This window comes from Aphelocoma coerulescens, chromosome 4 (assembly GCF_041296385.1).
Source record: "Aphelocoma coerulescens isolate FSJ_1873_10779 chromosome 4, UR_Acoe_1.0, whole genome shotgun sequence".
Taxonomy (NCBI): Eukaryota; Metazoa; Chordata; class Aves; order Passeriformes; family Corvidae; genus Aphelocoma; species Aphelocoma coerulescens.
Genome location: NC_091017.1, coordinates 46,447,439 through 46,466,635, shown reverse-complemented (window position 1 = coordinate 46,466,635; position 19,197 = coordinate 46,447,439). Strand labels below are relative to the sequence as shown.

The 19,197-nt window shown below is 46.2% G+C and overlaps 1 protein-coding gene across 7 annotated transcripts in view; it reads left to right on the top strand.

Annotated features, from left to right (window-relative positions):
* IRF2 (interferon regulatory factor 2) overlaps positions 1–7,875 on the top strand; it is a 40,626-nt gene extending 32,751 nt beyond the window's left edge. For all 7 annotated transcript variants that reach the window (XM_069013845.1, XM_069013843.1, XM_069013847.1 and 4 more), the window contains 3 exons: positions 2–166; positions 5,111–5,157; positions 6,536–7,875. In XM_069013845.1, the coding sequence (XP_068869946.1) occupies positions 2–166; positions 5,111–5,157; positions 6,536–6,847 (524 nt within the window). In that variant the 3' untranslated portion in view covers positions 6,848–7,875. The remainder of the gene's footprint in view (position 1; positions 167–5,110; positions 5,158–6,535) is intronic.
* The last annotated feature ends 11,322 nt before the right edge of the window (positions 7,876–19,197 follow it).

Sequence of the window (19,197 nt, the reverse complement as noted above, 5' to 3'; positions counted from 1 at the left end):
GTTGTAGGACAGCCACACCTTGATGGCAGCAGTGAGGAGCAGATGATAGTTGCCAATCCTCCTGATGTTTGTCAGGTCGTAGAAGTGACAACAGAAAGTGATGAACAGCCCCTCAGCATGAGCCAGCTGTACCCTCTACAGATCTCCCCTGTCTCATCCTATGCAGGTAAGCAACTTGGCATTTCTTTACACTCCTTTTTCTGGAAATGTTTGGAAGATACTAGAGGAAGGAGGGCTCTTTGCACAGTCCTCTGCTCATTTCCTTGAGAAACAAATTGACAGATCTGAGGTTGAAAATGTGAGCTGGGGGTTTTAGCCTGTGAGTAATGGAAAAAGAACTTTTTTAGATATAATGCAGAGGTCTTTTAGAAGGAAATTTTCAGTGGTACAAATGACATGCCCCTGCCTTACTAAAGATTAAAGGTCTTTTTTGCTCTATGTTTACTCAGTGTCTAACACAGTGTGCAGTGCTAAAGGCTGCACTAATGGTACATATGCAGATATGGAGCTGAGGGCCCAGGGGGAGTGGATCTGTCTTGTTGCAGATTAGAACAGCCATGCAGTGACTGATAACAAGTGATCTTGCAAGCAGCAGAGCTGTGGACATCTGGCTTCCAACGTCTGCCTCCCATCTGGATTCTCTGATACCCAAAAAGAGGATGAGATAACAGGCTTTCCCCTGCCCCCAGTGAGGGTGGTTATGGTTTCTCTTTTCATCTAGCTCCTTCTTTTCATATAACTGTTAGGAAGTTAAGAGTCTTTGGAACTCATTTATTCCTTATCCAAGTCTGACAGTGTGTTCAGAAGTTTTTAAGGGAGAACAGACTCAAATGTACATGCGGACATGCTATGTAGAGTCCCCACAATCATATAAGCCTTATTTCATAGGAAGCAGGACAAAGCCACATTTGAAAGTAGAAAAAGTTTCAGATCCACCTGTCCTTTCTGTTTTAACATGGTGCTAATTTGCAAGCCTTAGGAGACTGGGTAGAAACACAAATGTCATCTTTTAAGGCAAATTTAAGTATAAAGTGTTCTCCATGCATTTTATTATTTTACACATGGTTTTTGCCTTTGACTTATTAGACTGAAATTACTTCCAGACATATTTTTATAAAGTATGTATTTAGTAATTTTTATCTTTGGGACTAAGTGAATGATGTTCTTTTGGATAGTCTCCACTGTTAATCTCACATGTTGATAAATGGTTATGCTTCCCAGTGTGTTTAGTCTGCAGTGACCAAAGCATTCAGAAGACTTATGCAAAGCATAAGGCAGGGAGATATGAGAGTACTTAAATTTATTAGCAGCAGGGAGACAAGCACCTTTGAAACATTTTTCCTCTTTACAAATATGTCTTGGAAAACTTTTCCATCTACACAATCATTACAATGATGCAATCTTTTAACTTCAGCTATAGAATGTAAATTCTTGAAATGCAAACAGGAGTCACTTGGTCTGGAAGTCATGGTGGTTTCTTGGACTGGAATGATAGAGAAGGGTGGTCTGGTAACCACCTTGACAAGAGCAAATCATGACCTACCTGCCCTAAGATCATTGCAACCAGCCTCCATCAGGAAAATGAAGGATGACTGAAGTACTTCTGCTACCCCCTCATGCTGTCTTAGTACCTTGGCAGCCTTCAGCTGTCCTTAACTTATACCCAGACCTGCTAGCCCAAAACTCACATAACAGAATTTCATTCAACTGGCATGCTTTTGAGTGCATCTCAAGGCAGCTCTTGATGATCCTGGCTACTGTAGCTAGAGGCTAGAAAGAGATGGAGTACTGCAAGGGTCTGTCCTGGGACAAGTCTTATTTAATATATCAATGAGGAGACGTGTTTGTGAACTTGACAGGTGACACCAAATAGGGCACACCAGTTGATATGTTTGAGGACAGAGCCATCATCCAGAAATCACTGGAATGGGTCAGAAGAAACCTTATGAAATTTAGCAAGGGCACCTATATGAAGTCCTGTGCGTAGGAAGGAAGAGCTCTTTGCATCAATAGCGGCTGGGGCCAACGGTATGGAGAGCAGGTCTGCAGAAAGGTGGGTAGGCAGTGAGCTGAGCATGAGACACTAGGGCATCTCAGCCACGGAGAAGGCCATCAGTTTTCAGGAACATGGCCAGTAGATCTAGGAAAGTGATTATCGTCTCTACACAGGAGTAGATGCACTACTTTCAAAGTACTGCATCCAGTCTTGAGCTCCGCAGTACAAGAAATTTACAAACAAACTGGAGCAAGGGCAGAGAAGGGCTATGCAGGGTATGGGCTCTCACTCTGTGAGAAGATAGAAGGACTGGGGCTTGTTCAGCCTGGAGAAGAGATGGATTTGAGGACTTCATAGCAGGCATCCCTGCCTCTACCACAGGGATGTTCCCACAAGGCAGAGCCAGGCTCTTCACAGCAGTGCATGGTAGGAGGATGACAAAGAGCAGGCTAAATTGAAACAAGAAAACTCGGGACAGCTGGATATAAGAAAAAATATCACCTGTTTCACCACAAGGACAGTCAGGCAGTGGAGCAGGATACTCAGAAAGATTGTGCTGCCTCCATCCTCAGAAGTTTTCAAGACCTGTAGGGATAAGGCCTCCAGCAACCCGATCTAGTCCTGTAGCTGCCTCCACTTTGAGCAAGAGGTTGGGCTGTAGACCTCCTGAGGTCCCTTACAGCCTGAATTGTTCTATGAACCACTCTTTTTTTAAGGATGTATTTGCCCTTGAGGTCGGAGCGAGGACAGGAGTCTGTGTAAGAACCCTGAAATTTCTAGGACACTCTTGTGACTATTTCTGCTCTGTCTTGCTCCACACAGACCTTATAGAACCACAGGAACCTTGGCCCTGTGCTTGTGGGTTTGCTCTGTCAGGTGCTCCTGGCTGAATGGCAGGAAAGAGTATCACCATAAAGCTGTGCAGGAACGGTTAGTTGAGCTCTTCTAAAACAACAACCAAAAAAAGTAGCCAGATATATCAGCTGTCCTACATAAATCTGGTTTATTTCAAAGGAACTCTGGTTCCTTTCTGAGGTTACTCAGGCAAATGATGTGAGTCACCCATGTGAGTTTTTCATATTTCCACTGATGTCTATGAAAGCTGCTGGCTTTTAGTACTGAGGCTGTTGTGAGCCGCCTGTTGTGTTTGACACTGATTCAAATACCCTTCTTGATAGAAATAGCCTCTCTAACTTTCCATGCCTGAGTGGCCAGCTTCCCTGGCTTTGCTAACTACAGTGCTATCTCTTGCTCAGCATTTTGTTATGTATAAACACCAAGGATGGATTCCTTTTCAGCTGTATCACTCTGTTTTTGTTGTGACGTGCTTCCTCATGTCAAGGAATATCTGTTACTTCTCTCTGTGTGGATTCCTTCTATTGGTTCTATCTTCAGGGCCATTTCTACTTTGTGTGAATTAATTTTTCCTCTCCTCCCCCCAGTATGGCTTAATTAGCCAACTTAGTCGCATTGCCACATCTTTCTCTGCCCAGATCAGTGAATGAGAAGCCCTGCAATGCATTAACTGCACAGGGCATTGCAGTTAGATTTAATGTTTTGGACTGTTCCTCTGCTGCACACTGCGGTGGAGACTCTGACACAGGAGGGGTGCTGGCTTTGGAAGCAGCAGTCTGGAGTAACTGGGCTGGAGTAGAAGAACTTTGGGTACAGTTTAGATCCTGAGGTCTGAAAGAGTTATTCAGCCCATTGGTTTACAGCCTTCTGCCTAAACCTAATGCTTAGCCAAGTCTTGAGAAAATGGCAAGGTACTGCCAGTCTCTCTGAAGATCTGCAGGGCACAATCCTTGAGGCCTAATCCATGCACTCTTAGCACTCTAGTTATGTCCAGTGCAGAACATGAGGTTGGTCTCTGGGAAGGCAGGGTTGCAGGGCCTGCGCAAAGCAGTTTGCATGGACTAAAATGCATAACACAGAGCTGAGAGTGAAAGATGGGCTTCAGAGCTGTCTTGCCTGCTATGATAATTCATCACATCATTCCTTGAATTGTGTGATTTCTGTGTTCCTTGTGGATGAGCCGTATCTGTGCAGCTCTGCTGTGGGGGTTGGAGTGTTGGTGTCCTGATAGATGCCTGGGGTTATCCTGCCAGGAAAAAAGACACAATGGTTCAAAACCCCACAAGCTGAAGGGAACCTGCAATTCAGGCCTCCACTGGGTTGGTCTCAGCAACCAGTGGCTATGCTGAAGGCACCAGCCATCGCTGCAGACTGAAAAGAGGGGTGGGTTTGTGCCCTGTCTCAGATATATCTGAGGCACAGCAGTCTGAACCACCCACCATGCCTGACCCTCAGACAGTAGGAGACCTGTCTTCAGACACATGTAGCCTTGAAAATACTGTAAAAATTCCTGGATTTCAGGCTCTTCTGCAAGGGAGGGATGCAGCTGCAGGAGGATGGCTGTCACACTGGAACTGTGCCCTGTATTTGTGCTCTGGTTGAATTGATGAGGGTGAGAGAGGCCATGTGCAGTGGGGGGAGGTGATGGAGCTGGAGACTGTAGTATTGCCACTTGCTCAAGTGGCGAGTGAAGGGTTGAGAAATAGGCTGGAGAGTGATAGCAAAAGCAAAACTATACCAACTGTACCAGAGTATATCAACAGTAATAAAGACCCAGAAGTGACAACAAGCCCTTGAGGTGGCAGGCTGAGATAACAGTTCATGAAACAAAACCACATTTATCTCCTCTAGGATGGAGTTGTTACTGATTTTGCAGGGAGATAAAGATTTGGACAGAACTTTGTCCATTGCAGGGCCTGGAGCAGCCGTAGAGTGGCAAGGGAGGGGGGGCATCCCCTGCTTGCTGGAGATTCTGCCCAGAAAGCACAAATCCACTTCTTCCCTCTCCCTTGCTGTCTGTTCCAGGATATAGTCATGTTAACTGTGATAACCATGTGCATTTACCCCAGTTGTTCAAGGCAGCTGTGCTGTCTTGCCCTGCTGTGGCAGGGTCTCTATGCTTCTCCATTGTTTTCTGGTTGTTTGACTTGACTCTGTTTGCTTCCACTTGTTGGATGTACATCAGGCCTCTTGAGCTGGAATTTGTTACTATATATAGAATAGCATGAGTTTCATTTTTGTTTCTATTTTGTTTGACAGAAAGTGAAACAACTGACAGCATTCCAAGCGATGAAGAAAATGCAGAGGTAAGTGCTTTCTGGATTTTTAGCAGTCTGGGCCAAGGTCTCAAGATCTGTATCCTGAGATATTTTTCCCCCTTCTCCATTTGCAACTCTGTCTACCAGTGGAATATTCATTTTGGTAATAGCTTGGGGAGAAAAGCAGATCAGGAAGGTTCAGGGGATACAGATTTGGATGATCGTCACAGAATTAATATCTCTACAAATTCATTTCTCCTCATCTGTCCAAACTACAAGATTAATTTGCATAATAAGATGTTCTGCAAAGCCATCAACAGTGACAGCTAATTTGCTAATATGATGCATTGGCATTGCTGGGTAGCAAGTATTTTATCTTGGTTGAAAGCTTGTTCACTTTGTTTTCCTTAAATGGCACCTGATCTCATATAATTGGAGGAAATGCTTACACATGTGACTGAAACAAAGCTTGAATGTTTGAGGTATGTGGGGCAGAAAGCTTTCCTGTGCAGTCAGTTGGATCTTGCTAGGTGAAAGGAATCCATGGGGAAAATAACCTGAGCTACAGATATACAAAAACACCACTTGCCTTTTATTTTGCCTTATCTGCCATCAAGTGACCAGACCTACCAATCTCCATGTGTACTTAAAAGCCAAGGGAAGCTCACTGAGGGCTCTTGGATGCCCTGTGCTCCAGCTGCATTTTTACATAAGGCCTTTTGCAAAGCTCTCTCCTGCTGTGTCTCCTGCTGAAAGCTCTCTGAATGCTCCTTCTTGGATGACCACCCTGGAGGCTGTGCGTCTGTATAATGGCACGGCTAACCCACCTGGTCTCTCATGCCTTGGCTGGGGTGGAACCCCTATGTAGACTGCAAGTAGTGACTCCACAGACCTCCTTTGACAGAACATGCCATTGCAGCATCTGTGGTGGGCAAACAACAGGATGCTCATCTTCCCTTGGTGAACTTCCTCCCTGTGATGAGGGATGCTCCGTCAAGCGATAGTGGTTTCCAGCAGCCTCACCTGTATTGCTAGTTTGAGTAGTGTTGGGTCTCTGTGCCTGCCTCTTGGCAGGAAGATGGTCTCTCTGGTAACAGAGGAGACACTACCATTTGGAGTTCTAAATGTCTGCATCCGTTTTTGTCTCTGGCATACTGGGAATAAGGCCTTTATTTTCCATTCAGAAGAGCAGGTAGTGCCTCCTGAGTGCTAGAGAGCCAGCAAGAGTTAAGCACTTGACTTCAGAAAAGAAGAAATGGCTGAGAGCAAAGACATTCTAAGGCAGTGGCTAGAGGCTCAGGCTCTTAGAGATGGGGTAATTTCTGTGGAATTTGTGGATATTTCTATCTTTGTCTTGTTACTTGAAGTACTTCACAAAGTTGTGTTTACTCATGAAGTCTTCCCTTCTTTCTTCCCCCATTTCTAGGGACGACTTCATTGGCAGAAAAAAAACATTGAAGGCAAACAGTATCTCAGCAATCTAGGAATGAGGAACACTTCTCACATGCTTCCCAGCATGGCAACTTTTGTAGCCAACAAGCCTGACCTCCAAGTCACCATCAAAGAAGAAAGCTGCCCACTGCCTTACAATAGCTCCTGGCCTCCTTTCCCAGACATCCCTCTGCCACAAGTAGTGTCCACAGCCTCCACAAGCAGCAGCCAGCCAGACCGTGAGACACGGGCCAGCGTCATCAAGAAAACATCAGACATCACCCAGTCGAGAGTCAAGAGCTGCTAAGCCTTTGACAGTGTGGTTTTTTAGCTTTGTTTTGTTTGGTTTTGTATTTTACGTTTCTCTAAGAGAGGTTCATCCCTTGACGCACACAAGACAAATCTGAAGGTAAAGCCTTGGCAATATAGAACATTGCTGTGTCCGACTCCAGTGTCGGAGTGTTTTTAACTCAGGACTCCAGCCATCAGTATGTATACCTGAACCCATATTTCCAAGGTTGCTACATAGGAAAACAACCCAAGAACTTTGGCCCACTCACAGGTTCCAGTGTTTCATAAGAGGACCAACTGACCACAAGGGAAGCAGTGCTGCTGCGCTTCTTGCTGTCAAGGCTGTGATGGAACTGAAAGCCTCAGAATGGGAGAGAAAATGTGAACTAGCTGGAATATTTTTAAATAAAGAAAAATTTATTGTGAATATTGTACATAGTGCAGTACTAGCAAAGTTGCAGTCTGCTTCTGCACCTTATTAAGAAAGCACTTACAAAAGGCCTTTTATTACCTTGCTCTACTTAATGGCACATTGAAGGTCCCTCTCCACCTGTATTCTTTTCCAAGGCTATTCTTGCTGAAGTGTCTTTAAAGAATAGAGGAAAGGAAGTTAAAACTTTCCATGTGGATTTCATATGTTCTGAGACTGCTTTCATCATGTTTGTTTCTAATCTGCTATGCTTGAATGCCGCGTGGTACAATAGGAAAAAAAAGAAACTTATTACAGAGATATTATGCAAATTCCCAGATTTAAAAAAGAAGAAAAATACTCTAATTCTAACCAGAGCAAGCTTTTTTATTTTTTATACAGGGGAATATTTTATTCAAAGTAAAATTCTAAAGTGAATATAATTTTTTTTAATCTTTTCTACAGCAAAATTTATAATTTTAAGATTCAGTCCTTGGTTATCAGCAGTTATGACATCCTTGTGGCACATTTTTTTTTAATTTTGTAAAGGTGAAATAGCTTTTATGAGCTCATGTAGCAATCAGATTATCCTGTGGATTGATAATAAATATGGTATATAGTTAAATTTTTAATAATCCTCTTGTTTGTCTCTCATTTTTAATCTTTCAGAAGCCCCAGATGGCATGGGTTTGATAGGTGAATGTGACCTCTCAGAGTGAGCAATTAGCTTAAGCTGCCTTTACAATTTCTGGACCACCCATCCAACAGGAAGTACTGTGCTTGAGGCAGCTCAAGGTAGAAAGAGCAACCAGAACTCAAAGGTGACTTACTCAAGTTTGGCCTCAAATGTAGAGGTTGGGAGTTGGGGCACCTCTTCAACTGTTATTCCATGGGCTGGGTCTTGAACAAGTCACCTCATGGAAGGGATCTCATCATAATCCATCCCCCACCCAATGCAAGCTCAGCTGTACTTCCCCCATTCCTTATAGATCTCCATGTGGCTTGCTTGCAGCTTCCTTGCCTGGAAAAATATCTTTCTGCAGTTTCAACCAATTAATGAAATGAATCAGATATCAAATAAGCATTGTCCAGAGCTTTCAACACTACTACATGACGGCAAGTTCTGATTCCTGGAAAGCTGTAGAGTATCTGAGTAAGGGTGCACAATGACTTGCATGGTTGTGGTGGTGGGCAGGCTGTGTCCATTGCAAAGTGCTGTGCACTTTGGGCTGGCACAGGTGGAAATTGAGAGCACTCACCCTCTTGCAGTTTTTTAAGCTGTTGGATGTGACACAGACTGATTCAGGTATGTAAAACGTGGACAGAGAGTGCCCTTCAGATGTGATTACCTTTCTCATACCAACCTGGCAGGTGTGTGAGCTGAGAGCAATGTATATTGGGCTAATGAGCAATGGCATGCACAAAAATGACTGTGTCACAGGGAGATGTGCTAGCTGGCTATTGAAAAGGGAAAGTAAACAGAAGAATTTTGCTGTGTTCTTAACCTGATCCTATAGGTCTAAGTTTCATCACAGGTCTGTGTGAAACTTGTAATTTTGTCACCCACTGCCTGGTGGCCTGGGAAGACAAGGTTAGAGTTGGGAGGAAGAGGAATGCCCAAGCAGTATTTGGAGTGGGACTAAAAACTTGCAAGGGTAAAATTATGTACGTAAACTTCTTCGTTTCTGTCCCTTTCATTTGGTTGTGCATTTACCTTTCCAGTGGCTCCAGTGCTGGCGCTGAGGCTGAGCCAACGGCAAAAGCTAGTGCTGAGGGAAACAGAAAGCTTGGTTGTGTGGAGCTGGGAAGTATCATGCAATATAAATGAAGTGCTGGTGCTTATCTCCTCCTCTGAGGATTATTTAGTCTGTAGACAGAGAGAGTCTCTTGCCCCTGGCCTGGGTTTAACACTGAGCGTTTAGGCCAAGGGAAAGCCCAGAAATAGGGTTTTGGGGGGGGCTCTGAAGCATCTTAGGAAGTAAACAGAGCTGCCTCCAGGCTTCTGCTTTCCTGGAGGCAGGGCTGCTATTTCACGTCCATGATGGCTTGCTCTCTCCTCACCGTTCATACTGGCCATGTGAAGCACAGGCACATCTCTGCAAGCCTGGAGGCAAGCAGCTGTGTCCTGTCCATTATGTACTGTGAGGGGCAGTGGGTTTTCCTCCTTCCTAGGAGCAATTTGAACTCTCTGCCCCTCACCCATGGCACTGAGAAAGCATCTCAGAGGCCTTGTGCCATCCTGAAAATTCCCTCTTAATGTCTGACCTTGCACAAGTGCTCCCTGACCTCAGTCCTGTGTGTCCACCTGAGAGGGCACACGTTTGCCCTTTATGATGAAATATTTTGAATTCCTCAGTTTCCAAGGCTCACTCTGGTGCCTACATGGAACCTGATCCCCAACAGGGCTGCCAGAGCAGAGGGAGAGCTGAGCTGCCTTTTCTGTGTGTCCTGCCTGACTTGTCTTCAGCAAGCCCAGCTGGTCACTGGGGTGGGAAGATGGCTGCCCAAGGGCTAGCCGGGGTATACAAATGCTTGTCTGCAAAGTAAGCTGCCCCTTGCCAGGAGAAGGATTTGCTGCTCTTAGCATCATCTGTCTGAAACTTAGGAGTAGGCAGCAGGGAAAGGCAGGCACCTCCAGCTTAACCTGTGATTTAAGCTTTACTTAGCTCAAGAAAGTTATGCAGTCACATCTCACCTCTGGTCATTCCATGTGAGAGTTGACACCAGCATGCAGATGGCCGGGCAACTTGGCTTGCTCTCCCCTTGATCCTGTGAGGAGGGCAGCTGAGCTGCCAAACCACTGACCCCCACCCCACGCCAGTAGCTGAGCAATGGGAGACACACCCCATCCACACCCCCACCTTGGGAACAGCGTGTATGCTTGGTAAATTCCCCTCTTCCAGGGCTTAAATGTTTGAAGCATTTTGAGGAGTTATCCAAGCATGGGAGTCACAGTATGTATCCATAACGCTGATCCATCAAAGAGACTATACACCTTCCGAAGACAGTGACGCCTCTGCAACGTGCTCAGACCAAATGCACTGCAGGGTGATGTAATGCAAGAGAGGGTTTCTTTGGGCTGGGACACCAGGCGTTCATTTTGAAATCCATTTGTTGCATTTGTTACCTGTGCTTGCAAAACTGCACAAAGTAATAAAAAACATCCAGCCTTTAATAGTGTAACTGCCAGCTCGGTTCTGAAACACTGGGAACCAGGTGCTGCCTGCCCATTAGCACTGCAAGCAATACCAAGTTAACCTCGTAGTGCAATTCTGTGATGTGCTCAGCTGGCAAGCTGGCAGGAATCTCTGATGGGAGGCTGGGAGGGAGGTAAGGGCCAGGCTCTCCCTGTGCAGCTACCACAATGCTTGTGGCCAAGGCACTGCCCATGCTCTGGCAGCTCAAGCAGACCCCTTTGGGGAGCTCAGCTGGGAGGTAGGAGAGAAGTCATCAGGGGAGTAGCAGAACTAGAGAAGATAGATTTGCTTGGGATCTGGGCTGTGTTCAGAGGTGCTTCCTGGGATGGGGGTATTTCTGAAGCTCCCCTGTTTAGGTTAGGGCACTCACACAGCCTCCCTCTCTCCCACCATCTGGTCTCCTTACGAACTTTCTAGTGAAGGGTTGGTTACCCTACGCAGCAGCCTCTTCCTCAGTGAGGCCTTAGTGAGAGCTGCTGCTTCTATCCAGGTGCTTGTTTTCTCAAACTCTTGGGAACTTTTAATTAGTAGGACATGTCTAGTTGTAGAACAGTTTGGGTCAGGCAGGGAGGGAGGGGCACAGGCTGATGGGGTCCAGCATGATGATGTCTCGTATCCTCTGCAAATCAGAGGTTTAGTCCGTGGAGCTGAAGTCTACCCATGTTATCAGCTGGGGATCTGGCTGCATGAGGTGGTCTGCAACCACAGACAGCTAGTCTGAGGTTTGATAAAAAGTGAGGAATGGCAGTGTTTAGCAAAAAGGAAATCTTAGCACAGGCTCCTCCTGTCTTTGCAAATTTACCAAAGGGGAATCACCTCCCTCTTACTGTGGATGCTTTTGCTCTCAGCCATCACCAATATCCGTCACCTGAGCTTGTGTTTTTCACACTTTTCAAAATCACCTGAAGTTAGCTTACCCTCACTTGGAGAAGGAACTGAAGTATAAATATTTATCTACCCCATGAGCAGAAAAAGAGGTCATGTACAGGGTCTTGGGGATTTAAGAAATGCAAGTCTGAAACAAGGTGTGAGGTTAATTTTACATGTTCTTCTGCTCCCATCCCATACATACATAGTTTACTGAGTGAATGATGCCTCAAGGTAGGAGCTCCATAGGAGGAATATATATATACACATACATATATATATATATACTTGTAATATATATGCCTGTGTGTAAGTTATGAATTTACAGAGAAAGCAGTTAAGGAAAGCTGGGTTGGATCTATTCCCTTGCCCAGGAAAGCTAAGACCAGGCATGTCCATTTTTTTGCAGGAGAGTTTATGAATGATTGTAAATTTTTTTTTTCTTGGTTTGGAAGGGGTCAAGACTACTACTGAAGGACTCCTGTGAAGGTAAGATCACCCTTTCCATAACTCAACTGAAGTTATGGGAAAAATGAAGGAGAGCATGAAAAAAAAAGAACTAATGTTCTCAAGCTTAAGTTTATCCAGGTGTGCTCATGAATCACGTAATATTACAATACACGATCTGTTTCATCACGTGCAGTCCTGTGGTGCAAAGCCTCTGGGGAGCATTTTGGGGGGTCTTTGATGGATTATGGCTCCCCCTCAGCTGCCTCTCACGTGAAAGTCCTGTGGATGTGGCCTGTGGGGTTGGGGGTTCCACAGCTGGGCCTGTTTGTGTAACAGAGAATGGGTGTTCAGTGCCTCTGACCAGAGGTTGCACCATGTACCCGAAACCTCCTCCTCCCCCCTCGGTTGGGGGGAGTCTGTGTAAACCTGGCTTCTGTGAGCTGGGCTCTCCCCCCAGCCCAAACTCGGCTGGGGATGACTGAACAATGGGTTTCCCTTTAGCTAATCAGCAGTTTGACTTTCAGTCCAAAGTCTCACTCTTCAGGGAAGCGTCTTTGGTTGTAGCTTCTTTATAATGAGCAAAACTTTATATCAATGTTTGAGGCACAAACTATTTTCAGTCTCTGACAGTGAGTCAGCTCAAAATTCCCTGGGACCAAGTCCTTACTCTGTTTTTTCCCAGCAAGTAGGGATGGCCTCAGCTCCCATTTGCACATCAGCACTGGCCATCCCACTCCCTCCCCTGCCTGCACACATCAGCATCTGGGCAGGTGGGGAACCATGGTGCACAACCTGATGCACTTGCACCTCTGTTGGGAGTTCCTGGGCCGCAGTAGCCATGCACGAACATCCCATCCCCACAGGACTGCAAATTACTTTCACTCTGCATTGGAATAAATGGGAGAAAGATGTGTCTGTAGGAAGTGTGAAAATTGTCTGTGCCAGTGCACCCTTTGGCTTTCCTCAGGGGTCCTTGGAGTCACCAAGTTTGCTAAAGGGTTTCTGCCTGGGCCAGCAAAAACCAACTGGGTCTTTATTCCACTCTCACCCAAGATGTGTCTCTTTCTTCTTTCTCTCCCCCTCTGCTTGCAGCTGGGGCTTTATCCAAATTGAGAACAGGTACTGCTATGCATCCTTTTCTCCTGTCTCTTCCCTCCCTGTCACTGGCTTGGGTCAGACACCAGGTAGGGGAGCCAAGAGGTGGCCACGGCATGGGACTGTGTGACAGTGACCTTGGAAGGAGGTGGACTAGGGCCAGGGGTCAGGACACCCACCTCACATCCTTAGATGCCTCAGGGAAACACTCCCTGCCCCAGTGCCCCTTCTGGCATCATCCCACTTGGTAGTGCAGGTGGCAGGCCAGGTTAGCTTCATCCCTGCTGGCTCAAGTTAGATGCTTTTGCAGCCTGTTAATTACTTTTGCTGACTGGATTTATTGCAAGGGGCTAGTGAGGGGGACTTCTGACACCTGTGTCGGTGTTTCTTAAGCCGGAGAGGCTGCACTGTCTCCCTGCTGATGCTACAGCAGAAGAAACAGCTCAGTGACCTTTCTGGTGAGTGCTTTGAGGGGGATTTCCACCTCTGCAGTAACAGCAGCAGGTGCACGATGTTTCTGTCAACAATAATGAAAATAGTAGTGAGGAGGAAGGAAACCATGGGGGCCACAGATGGTGCTTTGCCCAGGACCCTCAGACTTTCTGAGGAGGCAAAGGCAGTTGCACAAAGGCTTGGGATGCACAAAATTCAGCTGTGGTACATTACAGCTCTTCAAATGGGCTTTTTTTCTGTGTGTGGCAGCTTTAAATAACTCAGCAAAGGCATAGGAAGCCCTGTCCAGGTTTGGTGTATTACTTTTTGATGAGTAGCTGATGATAGGTAGCTCCTTTGGGCTAGTTCTTCTCTCAATTACATACCCATGGTCTAAATAATTCAGCAGCCAGCTAAAAGGTGTGTTGCCAAGCTTCTTGCTGCTGCAGCTCCAAGAACTGCCCAGCCTCCTCAGTGAATTTGTGTTCAGAGCTAATTTTGGACTGGTGTCAGAAGGTGAAATGTCAATGGAGATAGCTCCTTATTTTATACAGGCTAACACTGGTGTAGAGACAGTGGAGAGGAATCTGAGTGACTGTTTTTAATTGTGTAAGGAGCACCTCTCTCAGACCCCTGTGCTGTAGCTCTTCTCTGGAGAATGCTTGACAGTGCCTGCTGTGGCACTGCCTTCATTCCCTCCGCTCACTTGATGTACGGTTTCTCAGCTGATTTATACACCTCATCCCGCCCTTTAAAGTCAGTGCCTTATTGTATGTTTCTCCAGACAGTTTCTTAGGAGAGGGTGAACTTTTAATGTGTCCAGACCCGGGTAGCAGGATGGGGATTTGCCATGGTACTGCATTATTAACCCCTTGCAGTTTCTGCCCTGAAATGTGGGGGAGCAGCAGGAAGTTGGGCGGGTGCCGTGTGCCCGTTTAAAGATGTTATCTCCTGCAGTCAATGTTGTCAAGTTTCAGTTTTCGGTAGTATTTTTACTCTCAGGCAATTTTTTTTCCTGCTTTTTTTTTTTTTTTTTTTTTTTTTTTTTTTTTTTTTTTTTTTTTTTTTTTAAGAACTTAAAAAATTACTGCCACACAAATCACTGTAACATTTTAAAGGCTATTTCTTGTTCCTGTCTTTCAGGTCCAGCAGCTGGGATACTTTTCTGAACACAGTTCTCTTGAGGGCAAGAAAATATAGGCATATAAATTGGGGTGTGGGTTTGTTTCTGGTGCAAGCCATGGAGAGATGATGGCTATTAAAGCGTATTTCAGTGCCTGTGGTGGGCTCAGTCTCAGCGCCCCAGCAGGCTGTGTCACGGTTCCAGGTCATGGCATTTGTATGCACATTCAGCCACCTGGGTATCTGTGGGGCTGCTGCAGCCCAGCCCAGCTCCTCCTGCCTCCATTTTTGTTTTCCATTTGGCTTCCCTTTGCATCTTTGGTTTCTTTAGCCAGGTTTGAGCCATTTCACCTGTGCACTGTATGCCTCCTTGCAGCTGGAGTCTGCCTCTTATCCTTTCCAGTCTGGTCCTCCTTTATCCCTCTTCCCTGGCTGCCTTCCTGCCCTCTTCCCCCATCAGTCTGTTGGGCCCTGCCAATCCGCATCAGCCCACCCTCTAATTTTCTCCAGCTGAATGACTTGGTGCTCTCATCCTCTTATAAGTAGCCTCCTGCAGTGCTCTGGGCATCTGTAGGGAACACTTCGATGCTGTACCACTCTTGGGGCAGTGTGCTGGTTTTGGCTGGGGCCAAAGTCTTGGACTAAATGAATTTAATGGACATTCTGTGGACACTTTATGGACATTTAATGGACATTTTGCAGGGGTGGTCCTAAGGGAATGATATATGTGCATTTTATCAAAGGATGGGAAGGGGGTGGTGGTTAATTAGGATGTATTGGATACTGTGGGACCTAAGCATGACATAAATGGCGTGGGATAAGGAGTGGAGAATGTGCTCATTTTGGCTGGGGTAGAGTTGATTTTCTTCATAGTACTAGGAGGAAGCTATGTTTTGGATTTGAGCCAGAATTGCCCGCTGTGCCACCTAAGCCTTTTTGCCTCCAGCAGACAACCATGCGATGGAAGAGGATAAACCAATTCACGTGGATTATATAAGACACGCTATGGGGCAGCCCTGAGTCACCCGTGCAGGGCTTTCCCCTGCCCCAAAACACTGCCCTGCTCCTCCCAATGCTGTGCATGGAGCACAAGCTGGGGGGTGTGCAACCACCCACCCACACAGCCAAGGTGCCTTCAGGGGTGCTGCACCTTCCCGTGGGCTGCTGCGGTTCCCCGCTGCACACAGCCACATCCCTGCTGGCACGAGGGCAGAGGACCCTGCAGATGATGCCATTCAAAATGTCTTTCCCTAAAAGCTGTTTCCCTAAAGGCTTCCACTGCCCCAGCACATGCGGTGTGACTCATCCTTGTATTTGCATTTTTTGCAGCTTCCTTTGGCTTTTGCCATACTTTGCTAGAGAAAATGAGATCATTCCTGTTTTGCTGGAAGGCCTTACACTGCCATGGCTCAGTGCATTTTGGGAAAATATTGCTACTCTGGTGACTGCTGTTTGGAGACACAAGTTTCTTGGTATCACAGAGAGACTTTATGAGTATTTGATGTTTATTGGCAGAGGAAAATTTACAGGGAAAATGTAATGGATACGCACAAGCAAAGCTGATACAAGACCTCTTCATGAGCCTTTCAAAGGGTTCTTCTAAAATGAATTACATATAATTAATTATGTAGAATAATAGAATCTCCTGAGGTCGAAGGGACTCACCAGGATCACCAAAATCCAACTCCCGGCCTTGCAAAGGACAGCCCCAAGAGTCACACCATGTACCTGAGAGTATTGTCCAAACACTTCTTGAACTCTGTCAGTTTTGGTGCTGGGAAAACTGTTTCCATGTTCAACCACCCACTGGGTGAAGAAACTTTTCCTAATATTCAACCTAAACCTCCCCCGATATAGCTTCGTGCCGCTCCCTTTGGTCCTGTCACTGGTCACCACAGAGAAGAGATCAGTGCCTGACTCTGCTTCCCCTCACAAGGAAGTTGTAGACCACGAGAAGGTTTTCCCTCAGTCTCCTCTTCGGCAGGCTGATCAAACCAAGTGACCTCAGTCACTCCTCACATGGCTTCCCCTCCAGGCCTTTCTACACAGAATGAATAGTTCTAAAATTAATTGTGTGTAGATGTGGCACTTAGGGACATGGTTTAGTAGTGGGCTTGGCAGTGTTAGGTTAATGGCTGGACTTGATGATCTAAGAGTAAATGATTCTATGACTAAAATGTAAGTGCAAACTTTCTGAAAGAAAAAACCCTGAAATATCAGTTTAGGATCTGTTACCTAGAGATCAACAACCCACTCTGCCATGCCTGGCCCCTCAGCTGTTCTGGGGAGGCTGCCTGGGCACCCACATGCCCTGTGCCAGGCTGAGCACACCCTCCCTTGGGGAATGGGATGCACCCACATGTCCCAGCCAGCTCCTGCCATAGTGGGAGGGTGTCAGCGTGGTGCTCCCCACTGGCACAGCAACTGGTAAATGTGAGCTGGGGAGTTCAGGACACTGTAACAGTAGGGCTTCCTTCACACAGGCAGGTGGCCACCTCTGCTGAAGTGATCCTCACCTGAACCTGTTCATTTTATGGTTTTATACTTTCAGGTTCCAGATGGGATAGAAGAGAAGCAAAACCAGAGCAGCACAATAAATAGTAGGGAATTACATTTATGGCAAGTCCACATTTATTCATGGGAATCTGATTAACTGGGTTCTAAACTGTTTTACTTAAATCTCTTAAGTTTCCATCTGAATAAGGCCTGTAAAGCAGACAGATGATATGAAATCAAGTACACTGCAGGCTTAGCTGCAGGAACAACAAGTTGTTCCTTCCCACTGATCCACTCTGACTGTCTGCAGCAAATGCTAATTTGTGGTAACATAGCCTTGATGAAGGTAAAAAGGGCATTAGCTAAAGGAACATCCATCCTAGTGACTTAGGGTGATGTGATTTTTATTTAGATGTTTTAATTAACCAAACACCATCTTCTTGTGTAAGAAGCTTCTTGCTGCTCTGTGGGACTCAGAGCATTCAGGACAGCGGTATCTGAGGCTGCTTTGTTAGAATTTTTGCCCCTCTCATTCTCTGCACACATAATCACCACAGTCCTGCCAAGCTGCAACAATGTCCCAGGTGAAGCCAACAGGATGTGCACCGGCTTCCCTTCCCTTGGCAGCAGCACAAACAGCCCCAGGGGCACACCAGGAGCCGGTGCCCATGGCCAGATGCACACTGCCTGGCTGTGGCTGGCACCCTCTAGACAAGAGGTGCTTTTCTTTATCCTGTGCTAAATGACACACAATGCCAAGCCACTCAATTGCCTTACAAAAGAAAGCCTGCTTTCTGCAGGCATGAAGCTGCCTGGGTTATTTTGGTCATTCTTTGGATGTTTCTTCCTGTGCTAACTTGAAGTTGTTACAAAGATAGGCTTCAGCTTGAAAGAGCTGTGTGAGGAAGAGCAAGCTGCCTGCCCCAAGCCAGGTGCCCTCAGTGGAAGACGTGAAGGCCATCAGGTTTGGCAGTCAGGTTATCAGATACAGCTCCAAAGCCCCCAAATGGATCTGAACCCTGCTGGAGACCAAGGATGGAGGGAAGTGTGCTTGAGGGTTTCTAGAGAAGTGCTATCATGGGGTCTGGGGAAGGATGTCCTGCCCAGCACCTCTGCTGCTTTTTTCCAATGGCTTTTGTTGATGTGGGGACAAGAACATGGTTTGTCCCTTAGAGCTACAACAGCTCTCATGGTATACCCCTTAAGGTGTGCTAAGTAACTCCTCAGGTTCCTCATTAGGACAGAGACAGCAACAATATCCTCCAGGCTATCCCCACATCAGCTCAGATGCTGCTGCCTGGGGTACCTCTGCATCAGGGGTGCAGGTCCTGAATGGCCATATCCTGATGTCCAGAGGGCTCAGACTGTGGGAACTGCTGTAATTCACAAGCCAATGGCATTTTTCCTAGACCACTCTCCCTGCAGCAAACCAGCTCTATTTGGCCAAAGCTCAGGTCACCCTTCTGAATGCTGTGTCAGTTTGAAAAGAGTGGGGACCCTCTTTCTCAGAAGCATAAATCATGCTCTTGGGTAAAAATTTGTGCCAAATTTATGCTGAGAATTTCATCTGCCTGATAAAATTTATATGCATTGGTTGAGGCCAGTTCTTCTGGATTTTTGTCAGAGGCCAAACTGATGAAGACCTTACTCTTAGCAGTGTCTGTGGCCTTCGGCTTGGTTTGAAGATCTTTTACATCTCCTTTATTGTAACAGCAGCACCTTTGACAAAGTTCAGAGTCCTTCATTCAGTCAGTAATGTCCTTCAGCTGACGATCTGCACACCTTCTTACACATCCAGAAAATGCCAGTAGCTGTTCTTGCTGCAGTGCTGCCCTGGAAACTCACACTTTTCTCCAACAGGAACCCCACACCATCTATCATCTCCGCTTTCCAGGATCCAGGGCAGAGCCTGCCCACCTTGTTCCTAAGCTGCCCACCTTCATGCTTACAAATAAAACAGTATAAATACTTCAGAAACTTTTTAAAAAATGAAATATTATTCCTCTCTGACCCCATTTCTATTTAAAATCCTGCCAAACTGGGTGTCTCCTGCAAATATGGGCGCAGTTACTGTCAGATGGGCAGTATTGCCGACAGCATGGAGCCCAACTCCATTTTTGTCACAATTGGGCAGCAGTTTTGCATAAGTCCAATCACATCTTCCACTGAGACTGCACCCTTATGTTGCATTTGTATATCTCTGGCAGGTGTCTCTGCTCTGCTTGGAATGAAACTCCTTTTTTCACTGCTTTCCCTGACTGAGTAAATATGTACTCAGTGCCATGACATTGTTCTTTG